This window comes from Haliaeetus leucocephalus, unplaced genomic scaffold, assembly GCF_000737465.1.
Source record: "Haliaeetus leucocephalus isolate CR32 unplaced genomic scaffold, Haliaeetus_leucocephalus-4.0 Scaffold162, whole genome shotgun sequence".
Taxonomy (NCBI): domain Eukaryota; kingdom Metazoa; phylum Chordata; class Aves; order Accipitriformes; family Accipitridae; genus Haliaeetus; species Haliaeetus leucocephalus.
This window is the reverse complement of record NW_010972598.1, coordinates 1,654,504-1,678,732: the sequence shown is the minus strand read 5'-3', so window position 1 is coordinate 1,678,732 and position 24,229 is coordinate 1,654,504. Positions and strand designations below refer to the sequence as shown.

Sequence of the window (24,229 nt, the reverse complement as noted above, 5' to 3'; positions counted from 1 at the left end):
TCTCTCTGTCACTGCATGTCAGCCCCACTTGCTGATGTCAAAAGGAAGCAGAAGACCAATGCAACTTAGCTGGATTTCCCAAGTACTTCTGAAAAACATCTCTGCATAACCTCAGCTCAAAGTATAGAGGATAGATGAATGTACTCTGTGGGAAGAACTAACAATATGCTGCACTATCGCGTACAGAAATGGGGCTCTGAGCATGAGAACATTAACCCCGAGGTGCATTCCCCTTACTTCTGCAAAGACAGAGGGATACTGGCAACAAGTGAGGAAACAATAGCAGCCAGTGAAGTTGGAGAATATGAAAAAGGCCTGAGCACCTAGAGAGCCCTTCTGACTTTTTCATGTCTTTGACTATACCAAACTGGCATCTATGAACATCAGTAAACATCTCCTGCCCTTCTAGAGCTGAGTGCTGTTGAGTGTTCCTGTGTGCCATTAGTGCAGTCTTAATGCCATCAGACTGGGGATACAAAGGAAAAATCGGTGCACAGAAGAAAGATCAGAGCTGAATGCTGTCAAGCCACAGCAAAGCTTGGCAACACTGAAATGTGTAAGCTGGGAAGGAATACTTGGAGCGTTATACTAAACTCATAGTTTTGTTCTTGCATGAAGTTAGTTAAGAAGAAGAAATTTATTGTCTTGCAGGAAAAGTACGTACAGAGTCAAAGCTGGGACAGAAGAAAAAAGGCACCAGTGTGGAGCCAAATCAGAATGTTCAATACAGTTTTCCAATATATAAAGCAGAAGGAAAGCAGCCTGAAAACCATCTACTGTTGCACCTGGCAGGTACATTAAAACTCATTTACTTTCATTCTACAAAGGGAAACAGAGTCATTATTTGGTGACCAGCACACTGGATTATTTTTGCCTCTAGCTTTGCACACAAAAATCAATTCAAGTGTGGAAATGAACCTGAGTACGGGAAAGTGAGCCAATACTGTCAGCATGGAATAAATGATGCAGCAGCAGCAGCAATAGTATAACTTTTTCCCGGAGAAAAGATGTTTATGAAAAAAAGTCATTTTCCATTTCAGTAAAGGTAAGATAGACCGCAGGAAGACTGAGTGAACTTCCCAGCTCTCAATTACATATTCACACATTTGTAAAGTTCCAGAAACACTTTATTTAAAAATGGAGTTGTAAATGCATATAACAAAATAACATACATAATAAATGTAACAAAAATAAATAAGGAGAACATGTTCATACAAAATAAGAACATAGTAATGCAAAATGCTTATTACAGAACATAAAGGTATAAATGCCTGAAAACACAAACAGAATCTTGCATGAAGAGCCTGCACCTTTAATCCTTCCAAGCCATTTCCTACTTTCCCCTCGAGTCTGCAGAAAAATTATGTTCCCAAGCATTAAACAAAAGAAGGAATTATGGTGATGGTTTGGTACACTCGGTTTTCAACACCTAGCTCTAGTTTCAATTTATTTTTGCCCTTCTGCACCTTCTAAAACTTGTCTTGTAGCCTTTGTAAACTAGTGTAGTTCAGGCTTCCACAGTTAGCTGGAGTAGAGCATATTGAGTCATACATGAAGGCTGTTTCCTTTTAATTTTTTTTTAAAGAAAATATGAAATCCATTATACAACAGATTAGTGGTTTTGTTTTTACATCTCTACAAAAAAAGTTTTTGCATTTTTATTAACTGGTCCAACTTTTACTGACTTCTGAAAGCCTGTACAATTTAAAAGTGTACAGAAAGTAGTTTTTTTTAAACAAATGCCATACAGGATTATTGCTGAAATATTAAAGACCATTTCATAAAAGCTGCAAAACTGTATCTTTAACCTTAATATATAGAGACTGATGCAAACATAGGAAAATTCCAGTCTATTAGTTACATTTAACAGAAATAACATTCCTCCAAATTACAGTGTTCTGGAAATACAAAGTAATTTACTTTTATTTTTATTATTATTTCCAAATGTTAAGTTACTGGGACAACTTAAAAGGAAAATAGGCTTATATAGGAAACTTTAAATAGACTTGCTTTTCAGTGGTATAAGCAAAATGTCTATGTTAGCAGTTGTCTTCCAGAATCCTTTTAAATATGTAAGACAGAGACAGCTTTACTAGCAAAACTACAGGAAAATATACAGAAGCAAATAAAATCATTTGCTTGGGAGTGCATCTATCGATCAAGCAAATTATGACAACCCTATTTCCAAGTCCCCTAAAGAAAATTTTACATCTCATGATCATTCCAAGGAACAGTAATTTCTTCTGTAAGCTTATGTTGCTTTTGAATTGGTGAGAGCCCATTTGCCTCAATATGCTTTAAAATGTCCCACGTTGCTGTATGTTTACATTTGTTTCCTAGTTTCAACAAACATTTGGACAGAAATGAGATATGAAATACTTCTACTTTCATTAACATCAAAAAGACATTTGAAGAAGATCAAAAAGTGCCAAATAGTCCTTTGAGAAAGTGGATTAAAACACTGCAGTGATAATACAGGTACAGTATTATCAGTTTTCTATGTACATCAAAACACTGCTTGCTGTTTAATGATATCGATATGTTCACCTATCACTCCCAGCAAATCTTAGTGCAAACATAATATGTGAACTTTGTAAACCCCAAGACAATTTACACAGCAACAAGGTTATATAAATCACAGAACTGTTTGAGATTTTCAGTACACAAGAATGAATGTTTTCTGAAATCTGTCTTACCTTTTGCAGTAATGTGTCATTGTAGTCAAAGATAATGTTTCCTATATAAATCATCTAATTCAGAATTAAATGTAACTGTTCAACAGTTCTGTACAAACTTTAGTGGAGGAAGTCCATTCATTAGAGCAGCTTGGCAAAGAGATCTGGGGTTTCAGTAACATTAAATGTTAGACTGCTTGCATGGCTTTTAAAAAGAAATAAATCTATTAAGGGAAAACTGCTGATACAATAATTCTTTTGCAAAGCACACAACCACAAAGGGCAAACCTGCCACAATCTGCTTTCCTACACTTGTATCTATGCATATCTTTATGATTTGAAAAGGAATTGAGTGACAATCAAAGCATCACAGTTAAAGAAAACTGGTTTAATAAAACAACTGCTGTTTGACCAAGCCTTTTTTTTTTTTTTTTCAAAATTATAAAACCAATATTATAATTTTTCCTTTATTCCTAGACATTCCACATGAAAGGTTTTTGTATCAACACTGAGATGTCACTCACGCAGGGTGGCATCTTCCTCTTCCCCATCTGGGTTAAACCTATTGAAATGTATGCTGAAATCTGACTCGGATTCAGCATTCTCAAATTCAGCTGCAACAGGGACGGCGGCAGGTCGAAAAGCCCGAGTTTCGGGCTGGCAGTTTGGCTGCACTTGAGGGCGGGTACTTTGGGAAACGGGACTGGACTTCGGCTTCGGCTGAGCTGGTAAGATGGGGCCGGCGAATCCCAAGTTGCTCAGAGCATCCAGGGTACCATCAGGGTCAATCATAGCATTAATTGCTAAGCAATCAAGAAAAGATGAAAGGGATAGGGAAGAAACCATAAAAAATACAATTTTCTGTTATCATAAAACCCACAAAAATCCTGTTCTCACACTTATTTTAGATGATGACAGACATGAGCTTTTATGCATGTTGCCCAGTACAGGAGAGTGGTGTATCCAACATATAGGTAGCTGATAAATATATTTAAAAGCATTTACACATATTACAACTTTAGATGAAATAAAACTGCACAACACAAACTAAACTCTGCCTGATGTGTGGACAGGAAAGAGAGGACAAACCATCTACGATTAGCTTATAGGGACTGAAAGATGGGATTTTTAGTCACGTTTAAGGGGCTTTTTCTCCTAACGTTAGCATTCTATTACACTTCATTCCACCCCCTCAAATAATCATAGATGCTAATTCCATCGTTGAGAAATTCCTATAAAAGAGCAGTCATTTATCATTTTTAATGCATAATGATGGACTTACTGTCCCTCTTCCCTCCACATAGTGAGGGCAAACAGAAGCAGCTAGTACCATTTCATTTTACTGTACTATTGACACATTTGTCACATTTAATAGAACCCCTCTCTTTTTAATTTCCCAAATTACTAACGTCTATTTGGACACCACTGTGTACACAAGGAAATGATTTGGCCTCTTTCTCTGGGCCTATTGCATTGTTCTGTTCTCTAAACACAACAGAGCTTGTTAATAAGTTAACATTTTTTAATTAGAGCTGAGTATGAAACAAATACTGATTTGTCTCAAAAGGTGGCTAACAATTCCCTCCTGAAACAGTCTTTTTTAAAACATGCTTCATTGTAGGATTAAATCTGAATACCAAAAATAACAAATACAGGAAATTTACAAGAAATACAATATTGATTATATATAAGCATGGACCACTAATCCATTTGACCACTGCAAATTAAACAATAAACTAAGTATAAACAGTACACAAATAAACTGCAACTTCTTTTTAAAATATACTCAGTTTTTAAGCTGATTTTGATAAATGGAATATATGTCTAAATAGCAGACTTTGTAAGCACAACATACTTTCCATTTTATACATAGGTAAGTCTTTGCATGGGAAAAGCAAAGTAACTTTTCTACTTTGTAGTCTGTGGGCTCCACAATTACAAAGAGTGGATTCAGCAGTGTGAAGGGAAGGTGTCAAGAGCTAATTCTAAATTTTCGTTTTATTGTATCGGATACAGGGTTTCTTTTCAGATTTCCTATAAATTATGGTCCCAGTGCATTCCTTATACTGAGTTGTGCTAGGCATGAGGGTATTACTGATGTGCAAAAAATATTTTATAAAGCCTAATCTCAGGATTCTCTATCACCTACTCTTCAATATTTGCCCACAAAAATATTTCTGTTAAGAATGTTTCACAAATAATTCCTTTGGGATTCTCTGGACTATTTCATTTCTAGTTGAGCCTTTTCTCACCCATATAAAAAGATATCATCACTTTTCTGTTTTAAAATAATTCAGTGACGTTTCTTTAACAAATGTGCCAGCAATTATATGTTAATGCATGTAACTGCAACTCTGAATTTATTTTAATAAAATGCAAAAACTTTGTTTCATGATACACACATATATATAGATATATACTAAAAAAATTGTAAAGCAAGCAAGCAACCGCAAAAGAGAAAAGTGAAAAAAGATTTGTACCTTGCAGCTGTTTTTCAACTCGTTTCAGCTCCTGTAAGATTGATGATATTTCCTAGGAAAGAAACAAACACGTTTCGTTAAGGAAAAAGAGACTCAAACCACCTATCAGTAGCAAACAATCCCCCTCCCCAACCTTTGCAATATGCTATTTGGGTTGTCCCTCCTGGCATCAGGAACACCGTTGCTGGTGGTGGCCCAGCCACGTCCACCATGGGTCCTGGGCAGCAGTGCTTGAGGCTGGGCAGCCGTGGCCCACTCGGAAATCAAGAGCTCCTCTGCACTGGCCAACGGCTAGGGTCAACCAAACCTCACTCTGTCCCTTGCTTGTTTGCCTGCAGTACTCCTTCTCAAGCACAGACTTGTAGACACCACAGTTCCGCAGAAATGGGGCAAAGTAACAGCAAACCTTTACAGGAAAGTTATAGTATAAACCCAGTATGGAATGGAATAGGGTGATTTATAACCTTGTTCAGGTGTGAGTCAGAATAGTAAGATGACTGCAGCGGGATTTTGCCTGCAACCATCAGGCCCTGTGCCCACGAGACCCTGCACAGCACACCAATGTTGGGTCCTCAGCACTCATTGGCCTTACAGATTTTTCTCCTCTGTGCTGCACTACTTGCTAACACAGATGTAGCCACAGTGACGCACTCAGAAACACAACAATCATTAAATGTACCACATATTAAATTATAAATATGTAAATCCTACAATTGAAGGATCCTACACTGAAGAATACTGTTAATCCAACTGCTGAGGAGAGCTATCAGTGGTCTTCAAAAGCTGAGAATTTTCAAAGGCACCGATTTCACAAACCCATTTAACCCATTTCAGAAACCCATTCTGTACTAAGTAATGTGATTTTTGTGAGTGGCAAAGAGATTGATTACCTTGGATTTTACAAAGTCAGTATCTTTAAGCAGATTCCACATCTGAGCTGGACATAAATGTCCCAAGGACAAAACAAACATCAGTTACAATTGTCCTCTGTTAACTTTTAATATCATTTTGTGGTAAAAATAAGCACTGCATTTGAACAACATATTGTTCTGAAAACTGAGCAGAAACTTGAAAATCAGTGCATAGACAAAAACCCCACACACTTTCAAACAATGGGAGATGCTTTAATGCATTGAAAAAAAATTTTGTAAAATGCTGAACTTAGGAATAAATATACAACTAATCTTTTTCTTTTTTAATGAATGGCTTAAAACCCCATATCCATAGCACTTGGAACATAAAACACTAAACTCTGATCTTACTCTGGAAATGGGTAAAAGAAACTCCTTATATTATCATATTTCTAAAATTAGAAACTTCTATGAGTAACTTGCTTAATTGAACTTTAACACCCCCCACCCCCCGCCAGTGTATCTATTAAATTACAACACTGAGTTACTAATGATTGCTCTTAAAAAATATATCATTCTGCAGAAATTACAGGCCAAGTTTTTAATACTTCCAGGAAAAATCAATCTGGGTGAGTTTAATAACTCATGATGAGCTAACACAGAAGTGCTAGCCAGTTCAGTGCCAGAGGAAATGTGTTCACATTTTGCTTCTAAGCAGTCCAGTACGAAGTATGTGAGGAGTTTCCTCTCCCACCTTTCCCCTCAGAAAATAAAATGGCCTCTGTAAGTTGACATTCTTAACAGAACCATACTCCAGACAGGATAATGTAGCTAGACTCTCCGCCTGCTCTCACATGCAGAGATGTTTTTCAAACCCTACGTTCTGTGTCTAGAAGCAGAGGAGAAGCGTACTAGGAAACAAGTGTGCTCCATTCCCTCACACTGTCACAGTCTGGTCATGAAATGGCCCTAATTAGGCAGGGGTAGAAGCCTACATGAATCAACTAGGGTTGTAGTTGATACCCTACAGTAATCACTTCCACACAAAATCAACATGATTTTTTTTCACTGAAGAGTGCTTTTATTGCAAGGTGTCTACAGATTATTTTCATTCACATATAGCAAAAAACAACTATTTCTCTAAATATTAATAATCAGTATTAATAGTATCAAGTACTATATATTAATAATCAGTAGGTAAAGTAGTCTTTAGACTGTAAAACAAATTCATTTGAAAGCAATCCAACATTAAAACTAATGGTTGTTACCTTTGGTTATACTAAAGTACTGATGGTCTATATATAGTCGGAACCCCTTTTATTGCATTCTTTATGAGAACTTCCCCTGAACAATTTCTTGTTTCTTTGTAAGATAGTAAGTCTCAGTAATTATTAAAGAAGATTAGGTTTATTCTTGAAATATACTGAGTGTCTAAATAAAACCTTTTAAAGATTTTTGCCTTTATGTCATTGAAAATAATACACTCCTCTACTGATTATTTAGAAATTAGATAAGAGGCTCAATCAAACCCGGAAAAGAGAACTATTCATACCATGCTTGATGTTTTCACAATAGGAACTTCACTTTCAGCTCGCAACTTGTTTTCAATTTCTTCCCAATTTCTGTCTTTGTCCTTAAATAATATTCTAGAAGAAAGAAATTCAGGAACAGTATGTTTAAAATAGACAAGAATAAACAAACTAAACCTGAAAGATAACACAATACGAGAAAGCAGCATAGGGAGCACTGAATAAAAGTAAAATCTCAAATATTGAAAAGTGACAGAATCCAATCATACAGATTAAATTTTCAGGGAAGCATACAGGTTTTCAGCAATATCATTATTATTGACACTAAAATGGCAGTTCTGTAGCTAAATACTTGCTTATGGTGTTGAAAAGACACAGCTGATTCTTTCCTCCACTATTGAGCCTTTTTTTAAAAAATCCAACTATTTTACAGTAGCCAGAGAACTCCCTATTAACACTGCATTTTACAACAACTGCAAAACATAACAGGAAGATTAACAATGCTAAATAAATGCAACTCTTTTACATTTGTATTTTACATGAATTTAATGAAAAATAAACTACTTCAGGAAATTAAAAGAAAAATGCATTTCATAGAAGAAGTTTTCATTGAAAAGTCTCAACACAGAAATTGTATCTACTTGATTTAGTAATATAAGTATCACTTGTATTACATGTTGAAAGAAGTCACTTCTATCATTTGTAAAACCCCAAAGCATACTGAGATTCCTCTTTTGTGTTTTGCTTCCCTGCTCTGATAAATAGTTTTTGTTTTGTCATATCTTAAACAATTTAAACTGTCCACATTTGCACAATTAAAAAAAAAGGAATGTGCAGATATTTAAAGTCTGAGTATTCTTTTTTTTATAGTGACACCATGATGACATAGATGAGTCCAAATCCACTTCTCTAATTGGTATTTCAGAGTTAAAAGTACAAAAATAGCTGCAGTAAAACTGCTAAGCAAACAAACAAACTAATTTAAAATCATGACCAAAAAGCAGTACATTTTAAAGAAGTTATTAGTGTAGGTACATCTCTGAGGAAATAATTTTTAAGGTGGAAATTCATGATACCTCGAATCACATAAAGACTAAGAATTTTAAAGAAAGCTGGGAAACTCAGTACTGCATTTCTGTTCATCTTTCTTCAGTTATTTATACCCTATGAAAAATCCCACTCTCTATTATTATCCTGTCATTTTTCAAAATGTGTACCCTGTCTTATTGTATTGGTACATATATGTCTGTAGAAAGCCCATCCAGAAGCTGCTTTAACTCTTCTTCTGTCCTTGAGGTCTTCACTAGCTGCTGATTCAGAACATGTTTTTGTCAGATGTTTCACTGAGAGGAATTAAACTACTCTCATGACACAATGTCATGGGATTGAGGCAAATGACTACTTCTGCAAGTGACTTTAATTTATTAATGTACAAAGCATACAAGGAGTAAACATCAATGCATACTTCTTGGGGAAGGAAAAAATAAATTAAAAGTAATTGAAACTACAGTGAAGAAAACTTGAAACACTTTATGGCCTCAAGTAGCATCATCATCTTGTAACGAAGCTTATCATCAGAGGACTGACAAGGTTGCTTTTATGTTCTGGAAGGGAGTGCAAAAGCTCGCTAAGCCATACAACTGCAGACCTGGGTAGCAGAAAGTTCAGTAACAATGAAAATTTAGGACTTGTCTGACACTGATGAGCTAAAATAAATAAAAAAAAAGCAGAGCCAGTTAAATCCTTTATAGGATCATACACTAAAAACAGACCATTCCTGGAAATATTTGGATTCAGTATATTGAGAATCTTATGCAGCTATACTTTCTGTACTTTAACAGCATTTATATCACACTGGAAATAAGCAGGAAAATAGAAAATAAGGCTTTATTTAGCAGTAAACAGCACTAGCAGGAAAAATATAGAAGTTATTGTGACACTGCATGTTTTTTTCATTTATGTTCTTGCTCATGTTATATTAAAATATTTCTATCTTTATGTATGTGATTAATGCCTTTGCTTGTGTATGTTGTGTTTTCAGTCTTATCCTCTTTTAGAGATAATGTTCTTACTTCTCTTTTACAATTTGAAAGCTTTCCATTTCATAGGTCATTTTATTAAAAAAAAAAAAAAAGAGGAAAAAATGAAAGCAGTAATTTAAAAAATATTATTTCCACTATAAAGTGGCAAGGCTGATTTGTTTTTACTATCATTTTAAGAAGCCTATTTCCTTTTTACAACATTTTTTTCACTTATTCATTTTGTACATTTTAACCTCCTGGGGGGGTCTTACTCTCTGTCTCCTTTGCTCTTCCTCCTTCTAACCATACTTTTTATCTTAAGACAACATATTTTTAAATGCCTGCCACCTTCTGCTCTTGCCTTTCTCTACTTTCTGGGGCAAATCTGCCTGAACTTGCTCGTTTGGCTGTGCTCAGTCCCCTTTTTACTTTCACTGCACTTTGCAGGATGCACAGCAAACTGCAGAGACCGACAAGTAGTACCTGCACTGACCTGAATGCTTTGCCTAGATTTTGCCTGACTGAAGAGGTAGCTGCCTGCTACAAAGCAAGGCACTAAACACTGCATTCACATTGTAAAGCGCTGATAAAACCATGTAGGTCTTCCCACTGCAAAACCTACTTACCTCTTCCCTCCATAATCTCTGAAAATTCCTGCAAACTCATTATAACATATAAAAGACAGAAAAGCAAACAAACTGCTTCCTGAGAAGCCACCACAATAATTTGTTAGCAAAGAACGGGTTATAGGATACATGGCAAGAATGCTGCAGATTTTTTAAATCTAATGTAGTTTTGTATACACCAGCAGATAAGAATGTAACTGATTATACAAAGTAATGAATAAAAATAAAATATAGAAAAGTAATTTAGCAATACCCAAGCTATGACATTATCCTGAAGAAAATTACAAACATATAGAGGATTTGGTGAAAGGAAAGAACCAGGCATTTGAATCTGGTTCAATCTGAATACCATGCTGGGACTTGGGGAAAAAAAAAACAGTTTGGCCAGCACTGGGAGAATGTAGGTGAGGAATACAGCATCAAAAGCTTCTCTCGATCCTACTTCTTAAGATAAGGTAGGAACAATTACAGAATTCAGTGGAACTTGGAACATTATCGGTAAATTAGGAAAACAGAAATGGCAGTGGGGAAGTGGGAAGAAACTAGTCAAGCAAAAAGGTATCTATTTCCTTTTGCCCTCATGCAAATTTATTTTCATGACTGATTTTAGCTCATTTTAATTTCTGTTAGATCTGCTTGTCAGAATGACTGAAAATATTTATGTTCTTAATATTTTAGCCAAAGTGGAACTGGCCTTTTTGTAAAGCTAGCTATTACAGAAGGTAGGGCGTTCACATTCACAGGAAGCACGTCTTTCACCATTTGGACCCAGATAGGAAGGATACATTTTTTAATATGCAATTTTATGATGCAATTTGTAAGGATCGTAATTGTCCATACTGTCTGTGCTCTAGAGAGAGTTTTTTACATTGGCAACCAAGAAAATTTGAGGGAGGACTTTTAAAACACAGTCAGGCTTACTAGCTTACTCTTATTGGTGCCTCTAAAAATTTCTCCTCTCCTTTCATGTTAAGTACTCTGGCATAAATATGCAACTGCTAGCTTGACAAATCCTGACTGATTCTCATTGTACCTGTTCTGGGCAGAAATTTTAACTGGCTTAACTCCAGCAAAGGGAATAGAAGCACACCAATTGGTTGAACTCATGTACATCAAAACAAAGCTAAGGTAACATCTGTAATAGGTCCTAGCAGCCTTATACGCTCTCCAAAAAAATAATTCTAAAACTATGGTTGTTTTTCTGATTCAAAATACTAATGACATTATGAATAACATCATATTATTCAAATCCATTCTGAGTGGCAGGAAAAGGAAGTTTTGATCACAGCTCTTGGGAATATGCTAAATAATAACTTATTAACGAGCCTTTCTCCATTATAATTTTAGAAATAAGCAATGCCACTTTCTTTAAATGTATATAAAATGTTTATAGGTATGCTTATAGTTATAATAACATACATGATCCCATCATTATTACATTCATTACAATATATCTGGCTTACCTTTTAAGCTCAGAAAATTAATCAGAAAAGTGTAAGACTTGATTTTAGTTACCTGCTCTTCTCAGAATGAATTCACATACATAAATTTGTTTTAACTCACTCTATTGAACTGGTTTTTAGGTTAACTACAGCTGTGCTAGCAACATATTTATAGATCAGAAACTGCTAACCATCAAGAAAAATCAGCACAACAAAAAAAGTAGAGTAGCTACTATCTACTGCTTCTGAAGCATTTTAAGATACATATCATCCTAGACGCCTACCACAAATAAGTCAGTCAATAAGCAAGATTCTTGTTCCAATGATGCAGCTTTAAAAGGAAAAAAAAAAAAATATTGGTAAGCAGAGTTCCTTACGGATGTCACTGTATTTTCCCAGAGAATTATGCTCAAAACAAAACTTAATGTAGTATTTTGTTTCTATTTCCAAATTTCAAATGCCTTTTAGAATGACTTTCAAAGAATGGTCATGCTTAAGTACCTCTTTGCATGTATTTATTTGCACTTTTTTTGAGATCAGCTATTAAAGTAAATGATAGCATGCACTCAGAGGTTGATTAAAGGCAAACAAGTTGTGAACTTTTGCATAATTTGTAATAAATTCTACATAATGAAGTTGAACTCTTAATTTGGCACAGCTTTTGAGAGTAACCGTATTGTACACCTGCATTTCACAAACTCATTTATATCTGAAATTTACACAGCTAAAGACATTTATGTCTTTTGTTTAAGGATATTTAAATAAATAGTATGATACATAAAAGACTGTATCTGGGGAAACCAAAGAGGGAAAGGCAGCAAATGGCGTATTCCCAATATTATAATCCTGCAGCCCCAAAATAGTGAATTGGAAAAAGAGAAGTGAGATGATTATCAGTCCAGGACCATGTTCCAAGATAGCAGAAATAAGGTACTCACAAATGCTACCTGTAACCACCAGTAAAAGCAACACATAAAAAACCTTAGAACAGAAATAATAAGAATGGGCAGCAGGCTTTTAAAGACTTGATTCTTCACTCAGTGATACTCTCCTACTAGAAAGAGCAGGACTAGAAATGGCAGATAACCTACAGTTTTTACCGATTAATATAGATAACTTTTCTTCCTCTTGATTTCTATGGTCAAGTCTTTTTTTGGTACTCCCATGAGAATACAACCTTCAGATATGTTAGTATTTACTGCTTTTACTAGTTACATCACCTTATGCTGAAATAAATTTGTGATTTGGTTATTAATCTGTCACCCATCTAAGATTTCAATATCTAACACTTCCTAGACAAACTGAGCAATTACAGGCCTAATATTTTCTCACATTCAGAAAACTATACATGAAGTTCAGCCAAATAACTTTCTTATTTTTAATGTACGCTATTTTAAAATGATTAACTGCATAAAGACATAAAGAAGGACATGTGAATTAAACAACCTCGAACTTTGTATTTAGAATTTTCATTTATTCTTGTCAACCACAGTGGTCACCAAATGGTTGTACACTCACTCATTCAAGAAAAACGGAAGTGTTGGTAGAGCAACATATTGTCACTTTTGACATGTCTATACTTCCTGTTAGATAGTGTGACATTTTATGCAGGAATCTAACTATCTGAGCAGGAATTTTAAATTAAAAATAACAGATGGTTACATCTGGTTTAGATTTAGAACTCAATAGTGACCACATCGTTTCCAGAGCAAGTTCTTTTTCAGAAGGATTTACTGAAACTGCTCTCCTCTGTCCCATTTGTTTTTCTTCCTAAAACGGGGGATCTCTACAACAACTTGGCAAACATACAGGGCCTGGTTTTACAGTTCAGCAACATTTTAACCTTACCTTCAAAGGAAAGGAGTTTTACAAGACTTGCATAGAGGTCATGTAGATTTTGCACAGCATTTGCACGTGTTGGAACAGCTCCTTTGCTGGAAGTATGATGGATACTGTTCTGTCCGTGTAAACTTTGCTAATATTTATCTTCATATAATGTGAAATACACACAAGCAATAATGGAAAATTTATCACCTCAAATCTTTCTAAATGCTAAAAAAGTCATAGGTAACCACTTTTTTTAAAACACAAGTTGCTACTAAATACATTTGCTCTAGCTGTATTATACATATCTCTTCTACTAGTAGGAATGTTGATGAGAGCAGACATTTTCAGTAATAACAATAATTTTTGAAAACCCACCTGATTTTGCCTGCTGTTTTGTCTATGGATTGTCTTATCTTGCGAGAAAATTGGAAGACTGAGGACAACAGCAAACTGTCCCCCATAACCTGCAGTAAGATTTTCATAAAAAAGGATATTATTAGTTTAATTGGAATTAAATACAAACAATTCCACATATTTTAAAATCTTTTTTTTAAGTTTAAAAAAAAAAAATCACACTTGTGTTCTAATTAGTTTCATATACAATCATACTTGAACATTTTGCCAATTCAGTAATACACAAATAATTTTTTCCAGTATTAATGTTATTTGCTACAGGTAGGAAAGAAAGGATAGTGACGAGAATATTAAGTGCAGAGGCAATTGTAAAAGCTTAAAACAGACACATTACTAGAGAGGATACTGTTGTGTACTCACTTCATCTCTGCTCCAAGTCCTTCTCCGGGTAATTGTTGGGGGGTCAAGGGCATCTGTTAGCTGTGGTCTAGCATCGTTAGGCCGACCATTACCCTCTGGCAGTTTGGCATGCACTAGTGGAGGTATTTTTCTAAAATTGAGACTTTCATCAAATACTCGGTCAACCAACTGGGGGGTAAAAGAAAAATGCAGTTTATGAAACCTACTGGATACAGGCAAAAATGAGATTTTTTTTCCTTCTGAAACAGTTTACAAGAAGCCTATCAAATAAAAATCATTCTTTGTCTTATATGGTATAAAGTGATGCATCTCTTATGTAACAATACCTTGTAAAAATGAACTTTTTTTTTTTTTTTTCAAATACCAGACATACATGGCAAAATTAGACTACGTCACAGGAATTTTGCTTATGGGCAGGTAACATAATAGTTACCTATAAACTTATATTGAATAATTTATTCCTTCGATTAATGCAATATATCTGTGGATATTATCTGTGGAATTAAGTACAGCACTATCAAATTTAGATTTTTTTCCAGATTAGTCAGTGTTACAGGAACACCTATACCTACTTAAAGGAGATACTGCCACCTGCAGTATGTACACACTGTACAATATTTTTTAAAGAAGAAAATAATTATTTAGTACTATAAAAATCAGAGTGATCTAACTGGATCTGAGAAAATGAGCGCTTTACCTCCTTAAAGTCCATGAGAATTAAAAACAAAGTCTATGTGAGCGCAGTTACAATTTTTCTGAGTACCCAACTCACAGATTTCTTATCACTGTTTATATCTTTTTTTCCACAGAAAAAGACAGTATTATACTAAACATAGTAAACTAACGTATTACCAAACTTTACGCACACAAAAATGAATAAACACATTTTGAAAGGAATACTATGAAGAAAAAATGCAGTAAACATTTACAACATATTAGGGTGAATTTTAATATGGTAGAAAGTGATGATTTAAATTCAGATTAACACGTTTACCAGCATTAGATCTGTGATGGTTACTAGAACAAGTTAGTCAATATATTCACAGAACAGCACACCAGAGATAGTCGAAGAAACTAATTATTAGAAGCACAAGGCAAACTTATTTCAAGGTAGTTTTCAACAATGTTTTTAAGAAAGAAAATCTAAAGTTCTTATTAACTGATGATACCTAGGAACTTCAGTGTTCAGAAGACGAAACTTTTATGTCACCTGTGAAAAGAGGGACTTTTTTGTTTTTAATAGCTATGCAAAGTATTAAATGTATACATTTATATATATTTCCGCACACACGCTAGTATCTTTAAATGCACTTAGATACTATCCAACAGTATCTAAGGCTAAAGATAAGCAAGAAACAAATAACTATCTTGTCCTATGTTTAGTGGAAAAAAAGAGACAGACAGATAGCATGCATCCTTTTGACAAGCTGTGTTCATAGAATAATTTCTGGGTTGTTTGTTGAAATGTAAAGGAACTTTAAATCAAAAAACAATGTAGAGATCATGCATACGGGTTGAGTGGAAATAACTAAAAAGGCTATGCAAAATGCTAAAAGCAAAAGAAATAAAGAAAAGGAAGAACCTTATGCATTTCTCCATGAAGATCTCCTACCTCTTCTCTAGTGTCTATGGCAGAGCCAGGGGTGGTGGCAGCAGTGCTTACTGTGGTACTGGGGGCAGTGCCTGATGAAGTCACTGAATCTATCTCTCCTGCTACATCGTTGATTTCCCGTGCGATGAGAGCCAGATCTTGACTGATCCTAGTAATAAAGAGAGTGTTACATTCTCCTCTACAAATACTTCTGGACCAGTAGAGCTCAACCTGCAGCCTTTGAGCTTCTAAGTTCTAGTTCCTGATAACTGTGCTATGAAAATGTGTATGCTCTTCTAAACTGAAAGTTCATTTGTAGAACCATAAAAGCAAATTTTTAACTGAAGCTTTTCGTAACATGCCTTTCTGGAGGAAGAAGGCAGAAGGCAATCTCAAAGGACAGAGCATCCTTGTTTTCTTTCTAGGATTCTCAGGCAGAGAAGTGTGCAACATGCACTAAATCCAGCACATGGGATGCACTGGAAATACGCTGAAAACACTGCACAGATGACCTGTGTACATGCAGTAAATCCAAAATGCCCAGAACATGTTTGATTTATACCTCAGTTTACCTACTTGCAAAGAACTTCTTCAGGGCCTCTGATTATGTAGGAGCCCTGCAGCTTGCTCAGACCAAGCTGCTTATGTGTCCAAAATTCCAGACCAGTACCCTAAATCCTCAAAAATCAAGACAAGCTTTCTAGTTGGAAAAACAGAACATGCCTGTAAAAACCTGGATATGATAGCACTACACAAATACATCTGAATTCTCAGCTGAAGATTCCTTTTTTGTGATCTGCCACATCAAAAAATAGCTCTGCTCTGTATTCTGCTCAGCACAGGGAGGAAGCTTGCCTAGCTCTGCTTGTGGTACTCCTCCCCAGGACACCCCAAAAGGAGGGAAAAAACAAAAAACCAAAGCAAAGGCTAAAAGCCCCCTACTAACTATGGCACCCTGAATCTCCAGCTTGGATCAAGCAGTTCAGGAGACCTAGAATTCAGAGCAGCCCACCAAGCGATCCCCTTTCATACTTCTGTCTGAGCAGACTGAAGGCATAGAAGTCAACAGGGCTAATTCTGCACCACCGCGAGCCTGTGAACAGCAGCACCCGTCACCTAAGCGGAAGGAGTTGCGCAGCCACTTGACAGTAACACACACCGTGCTGGCCGGTGCTTGTTAAAAGTGAGCTTCTTTCTGCTCTTTATTTTCACTTTGTCTTCAAGTCAAAAAGAATGGACACCACTGACCAAAAGATAAAGACTAAGTGAGCGGAATTCAAACTAGAAATGCAAACATTATTAGAGAAATTTTCAGTCAAATTCCAATACTGGATTTTGTGGCTAACCATCATCAATTTGCAATAAAGTGCAACCTTGTGCAGCATAGATACACATATAATTGGGATAAGGCTGTAGAAGAATACACGGCAATTACCCATGACCACTCAAGACAGTATTTCTGAATTCAAACTATCAAAGCCTGGAACACTAAAGCAGAAACCAAGTCAATTGCTCATTTTAATAAATTAAAAGTATGGTAAGTGCCTATTACTACATTAATTAATTTAACCTAATTACTACATCTTTTGAGGCAACTGTAATTTATATTAATGGTACGTATTTATAAGAACATGAAAAACTCCAAGGCTTGAGCTAATATTCTAAGTAGCAGAGATACTACAGCACCCAATTCCTTTGTTTCACACAACCATATAACTTTTTTTCTTAAACAGAGAAGTTGCTAATAATTACATTAGAATTTCTGGGACAAATTTTGGTGTTTAACGTATAGTTGTGAAGAAAATAAAAACCAGGAAATTTCAATTATTAGTAAATCCTCCAGAAGACAAATGTTGTTAAACACCATAACCAAAAGCAGTATCAACCAACTAAGACTTAACTCTCCGCAGAAATCAGCAATGCTTCAACATGCCACAGCCACTTCAACTGAGTTCTTACCAAGCAATCAAAATTACAGAAAATGTCAGAAGTCTACATAAAAATGAATTGAAATGAATCCTGAAAATATCATAATAAAAAACTCTAACATGGATGACAAGCAACTTGTTAGACAATCATCACAGTCAAACACTAGTCAAGCGAACAAAATCTGGAATTAGTTTGAATGTGATAGTAAGCTATAGTCAGTAGTCAATAATGTTTCCATACAGAAACAATATAGACAGAGCACTAAACAAAAAGCACTATGAAAAAGAAAATTAGAAACCAGCCTGAAAGTTGGCCTGACTTTTCATATATGAAGTTTTCCAGTCATTCTACATTAACTTTTAGAAACAGGAAGTATTGCTTAAGTATAAGCAGTATGTTTTCTATAATCAAAGACAAGAGACTTAGGCTTTAGGTACACACTCTTTACTCTGTTGCAACTGTAGGTTGCCTTGCAGATTGCTACCACTTCCTGCATCAGACCTAGCAATCACACAAGGCAAGTCAATTCAAGGAGGCAAAACTAAAATAAACCTCAAATTCCCTAACCCCCAAACCTGCCCGAGGAAATGCTGCTATTAGATTTGCTCAGTGAGCAGACTCCCACAGCTACACAGTTCTGTAAGGGACAGACACAGTTTCCAACACAAGGGAAAGGGCGAGAACACGGGGCTTGGGATGGGGAGAGCATGACCATCTTTTTCAACAGCCTGGAACTCTAGTTCTTATTTACCTGTAGTGAAAGAATACCCATAGTATTAGAAAAACCACAATGAAATAGGAATACTTCTAAGACATCTGTAATAGTTCTCAACTGCTGGATTACCAAAAACATTTTCATGCTCAGTCTACTATGTCACACTTCCTACACTGAGTCAGTTTATTTTGTAATGATACATTAAAAGCCTTAAATAAAATACATGTGACGCTCCTGTTATTCTGAGTGTATATATTTCCTCCAGGCCAAAGTGGGTTTAGATCAAATTTAGTTACTCCATTAAGTTTTTTTTCCCAATTTTCAATTTTATTAACATCTGTAAATTGTAGAGTCTGTGAATAGTGCAAACTGGGTCAATCTGGGAAGACCAGTTAAAATACAATATGATGGTAACATGGATGTGATGAAATGTTTCTTATACAGTCTCTATACTACTTTCAGCTGCACATTCATTTTATGGAATACTTATCTTTACACCTGCCTAACCTAATCAGTTATTAAAAAAAAAAAAAGAAACCAACCAATTTTAATGAGAACATATAACTATTTATTTCTTTTTAAAAAGCTCTAAACAGAGTCAGAGGGACTCTGATCATAAAGGCTGCACTGAGGGCTAGGAAGGAAAAAAAAAAAAACTAGGGTAGACAATGATAAAGGGGAAACTATGGTTAGCAAGGCAAAGGGAGCAGAGACAAAAATCATCTTATAAAGGACAGAAGTTAAACTAAAAGCTATGGGAGCAATACTGTGAATCAGTATGAAGAAATATGGAGGCAGAGAAAGGATCAACTAGTGACCTAGAGCAGGAGGGCTCAGCAGAGGCTAACCAAGGAAACTGGTGTTGGAAGCAGTGACAATAGATGACAATAATCTGGCATTTCTCAACTGCTGAGCGCTAGCTTTCTTAACCTTAAATATGCTCATTTAACGCAGTTTATGTGAAATTTCTATACACAATCACAAATTTGGCAATACTGATTTGAGCCCCTCACCACTTCCACTGGAAACAAAGAAGCTGAAAAAAAGTAGGGTAAGTACATAGCCTTCAAAACAAATTTAAGACCAGTATCTAAATGAAGAAAATGGTAAGAAGCCCAAGGGAAGAAAAAAACTTGCAAAACAAACCATCAAATAAGTTTAGACTGAATTGCCAATTACTTCCAGCGTGAACCTCTCTTAGGTGAGCAAAATGTACCAAGAAGTTTCACTGATGTAGAGGTTCTGCAGCACTTTTTATAAGGAGGAAGTAACATGCTGTGGCTATCCTCAATTTTTTTTCCCCATATACACACATTCCTCCCTATATCCATCTGTATTTTAGATTCTTGGAAAGAAAGAGATGTTTTAGGAAGATACCTTTTTAATGTTTATTTCATGATTTATGAAGATGTTATCAGACTCCCTTAAGTATTTTCCCTTTGCACAGATCACACTAGAAAAACAAACACTGAAAACTATTACTAAGAGGAAGAAACAATAAATAATTAATCACGTAAGCAAAACACAATGCTTCACATCTGTGAAACCACAGTGTTAAGATTAATTTTAAAAGGAAAACACTCTTCTTGTTTAGGCTTCCAAATTAAGTTCTGTGAAAAGGTTCAGAACCTGAACACTGGCATCTAAGTTTTAAATAACATTTCTATACTTACATAGTTTTAGTTATTTAGTGCAAGCTATTTGAAGTTTTCACTGCCTGGGTATTGCACGATATGGGAATAACTGGTTACCAGAATGCAGAACTGAATACCTCTTCCTTGGTTCACTTAAAGCAGAGTGTTATTAGCAATAATGGAGGAATTGCTACAGTAATCTGAGAGACTCACAACAAAAGAAATTACTTTTTGATGAATACATATGATTTAAATCAGAAAATACCTAACATGAAATAATGTCTAGATAAATGAAAAATAAAATGAGAACGTGGTCTCTCACATTGGCAAAATCACTTTTTCCTCTCTCTGTCACCTATAGATTGATCTGAAATTTTACCTCAATATGAATGTAAAGGTAGTACAAAATCAGATATACTTCAGTCTCAGGAAATACACCATTAGCAACTAAGAGTTCTACACAGAGTATCTCTGCAAGTCCTGCTAATGCAACCAGAAGTTCATATTCTGGGATCTGGCTATCATAAGTCAGAAATTACTATCATTTTCCATTAGAAAGAGATGTGCTGGAACATGAGTGCTCTGTCTGCCAGTCTCTCATCAAAAGAATTTGAAATTACCCATTCAGTTAGTGAATGAAAAAGGTAAGTAGAGTGATACAGAAAATCCATTAGCTCTCTTTTTCCTATATATGTACCTGTATAACTGGTTGGGTACAAATCTTTGTTATTTTAGAGGCATTCCTTTAAAACCAACCTTGCTATTTCTTCTCGGTGAGCAGTCCAGTTACAAATGTAGTCTTCCTGTTCCTTTATTCTGTGCTTGAATGTATTGCTACTTTGAGCTGCTGTCCCAGTGCTCTGCAGTCGCGTGGTTTTCAGGGCTGGAGAGGTACGTAGACGGGTATGTTTAGGGGAATTACGGTTTGATCCAAATTCATCTTCTGAGGTGGAAGCATAATCTGTAGGAAAGCGCCTCCATCTTGCACTTACTAAATTAGTTTAATTATTAAAAAAGAATTATTATTGCATCTTTAATATGAAAAAACAGTATTATTTCAGTAATATCACAAAAATACACAACTATTCATTATCAATCCCCAGATACCTCACAAAAGGTTTATTTACTACATCTTAAAAAAAAAAGCTACAAAATTTGTGTTAAATAATAAATTTTGATTAATAAAAACATAAAACGGATGCTCTTTGTATAATGATGAGTGAAATAAGATGTAAAAGCCAGTAACTGTATGTGAGCTCAAGCAAACCGTTTTACAGAACAAGGGCCCAATTCATTAACATTTAAGTATATAGTCAGATTGCACTTTTTCTGCAGATTTTTTCCCAAGTTTCATTCAAGGTTTACATGATACACAAAAATATGAAGAGACGTGAAGGAAGGATGGAGCTGGCACCAAGCCTGGAATGCATGCTTACGTAAGGAAAGCATAAAAATCCTAGATGATTCGTTATATATTTAGTACAGGAAAAAATATGTTAATATTAATACTGTGTTATAAAAATCAGCAGCACATCTACAAAACCAGCAGCCTCAGAGTAAAGAGCATATATTCACACATGTAGCACATGAAGCATATACAGCCATGTTGCTGAAGACAGCCTGAAGTATAAGAGAACTGAAACTAAGTAGGAGGCTCTCATTCCCCTATGAAATTACTGAAGTCTAGAACATGCATTTCAGATATGTTGTCCTGAAACATTCCCAGCAGGAAGAGATATCACTAAGCATAAAGGAATGCTCATCACAACAACCTGTTAAATTGTTGCAGGGGATTTAGTCCCCTAAACTCACTGAGGCTCTATAATTACTGTAGAAATTTTTAAAAAGTGTGTGATCACCTCTTGGTAATAAAAAAATAATAGACTCAAGTAATGTATATTGTTTTTAATATAAGAAGAAATTCAAGAAGTAATAAATTATTTCTCCTGAAAGGTTTTAAAAAACATTACAAATGAAGTATACATGAATATGAACTTAAGTAACAAATAATGAAGTAATTTTTAGCTGAGAAAAGTTTTGTGTAATGCTCTCAAAGATTACAGTATGTAGCACATGACATTGGTGTATAAGCTTACATCCCTTCCCTCATATAAATAATGCATTTTTAATTGCTGAAAACAAAAATAGGCTTGGGTAATTTTTTTTTCAGGTTTAAATGTGGGCTTCAAATCACGTCCAGTTCTACTCATTTTTTTTTTAATATTCTAACTTTGTTGAAGAAAATAAAAATGTCTCTCCAGTCACTTACTGTTCTCTTTTTAGAGGTTTCAAACTTGTTTTGATCTCAGGGAAGCAGAACATAAGCAGAAAAAGCACATTTCCCCACCAACAGCATGCAAGCAATGCGTGACCAAAGTCCAAAGAGCTTTATGAGTTGGGCCCACATTTTATCATCAATCTTTCTTTAAATTCTTTGTCCTGGTTCCAATTATATGCATAACAATAAATAAAAAATTTATCTTAAAATCTCTCAAGTGAGCTAGTCCAGCAACTCAGCACTGTACAATGAGCATATGTAATCAATATATTTAAAAATTAAAAATTGAATGAGAAGTGAAATATCAGAAACAGATTTGATTTCTAGTACTCTACCACTGTAAGTTTCAACATCAGGATCTGGGTCTGGGAGAAGCTTGGATTTCTCTGTGTACAAAATAGTGTTTTATCACGTTAATTCGTATTAAAACATTCAGATTAGAAGCATTATCTTAAATAAAATATATTGATGAGATTAGTCTTAGGTCATCTTCTCCACCCACACTTTTTAGGAAAAGATTCTTAAATTATACATTCAATCAAAAATACTTAATTTTGTAATAACTTAAACATTTCAGAGATACTGACTGAAATGACGTCAATAACAATTGTCTACATCGCACCATAAAACTCCTCTACATTTTTTAAGACCATTAAATTTTAAGGCCTTAAAATGTTGTTTATTTATGTACTATCAACGGGGTTCTTATTAATATGGGGAAAAAGTTATTGCAGGCCTAACAGTAAAAATCTCAAACTTGTACGATTCATGACATTTGCACATACATGCTTTTAATTCTATTTATACATTATGCAGCCCCAAAACGTCATTGCAGTTTATGTAGATTTCTGAAAGCTATCATGCAATCAGTTATCTCAGACACCAAAGACTGTGAATATCAGTACCAATAACTAGAAAATCCTCCAAAACCCTGGCTAAAATAATCAGTAGACAAACCTAATTTGGTGACTACTCTGCGAGAAGTATAATGCGTCGACAACGCCTTAAGCTGGCAAGTTTGATGATTTGGACACCATAATCTCACTTCTAAGATTGAGGACAGACTTTATTAAGCATATCCCTTATAAAATACTCTACTCTCATTGATGCATTGTCTTCTCAAGGTTCATCCATTTCAAAGATCCTGAAATTTGGTGCTCAGTAGTGCAATAATACTACAGTGCAGTTAATACGGGTTGCTTTCTCTCCATGCTCAAACCTTTTTTTTTTTCTCCCAGAGATACCTCAACAGCTTTGATCAACCTATCTGCTAGTTATTTGCAATGACAGCTAGGCCAGCAAGCCAGCAGAGCAGCCAAACACAGCTGGTTGCTCAAGGTTTCTCTTTTCTGACTCAACGCTTAATTTTACAGTTGCAGCTTAGCACTTTTGCGCTAGGTCTGATAACATTGTTCTTTTCCCAACACATAGCTCCTTCTGTAACATCATCTTCAATTTTCCTCTGCAATTGTGAAAAAAGGTCTTTGGTCCCCTCTGTGTTTATTGATCACGCTCTACTGTTTGATGATTCAGTGCCTTGATTAAATCTTTGATTGCTTGTGCTATAAAATTACTAATTCTGCTTCACATGTCTTCACAGTGTTGTCAGTTACCAAGCCTCCTACCACAGAAACACCCTGGTAATTACTTTAATGCTGGTAATTCTCATCCAAGATGTTCTATTTATCTGCTTGCCCCTTCACTTACAAGTAAGCAATACTTAACTGTACCAAGGATTAAAAAAGATTCTTGAAATTATGGACTTGCTGACAGCTCTGACAATCTTAATGCTATCATGTTGCGATTCATCCACATGAAGTACAAGACATTAAAAAAGTCCAGTGACTACATTGTTTT

General features: G+C 35.2%; 1 protein-coding gene across 1 annotated transcript in view; it reads right to left on the bottom strand.

The window, feature by feature from the left end:
* Positions 1 to 3,112: 3,112 nt before the first annotated feature.
* CEP170 (centrosomal protein 170kDa) overlaps positions 3,113 to 24,229 on the bottom strand; it is a 104,619-nt gene continuing 83,502 nt past the window's right edge. Inside the window, exons 13-19 of the mRNA XM_010562600.1 lie at positions 20,851 to 21,085; positions 15,808 to 15,985; positions 14,226 to 14,393; positions 13,827 to 13,915; positions 7,559 to 7,652; positions 5,156 to 5,207; positions 3,113 to 3,478 (exon numbers count right to left, since the gene is read on the bottom strand). Of these exons, the coding sequence (XP_010560902.1) occupies positions 3,192 to 3,478; positions 5,156 to 5,207; positions 7,559 to 7,652; positions 13,827 to 13,915; positions 14,226 to 14,393; positions 15,808 to 15,985; positions 20,851 to 21,085 (1,103 nt within the window). The 3' untranslated portion in view covers positions 3,113 to 3,191. The remainder of the gene's footprint in view (positions 3,479 to 5,155; positions 5,208 to 7,558; positions 7,653 to 13,826; positions 13,916 to 14,225; positions 14,394 to 15,807; positions 15,986 to 20,850; positions 21,086 to 24,229) is intronic.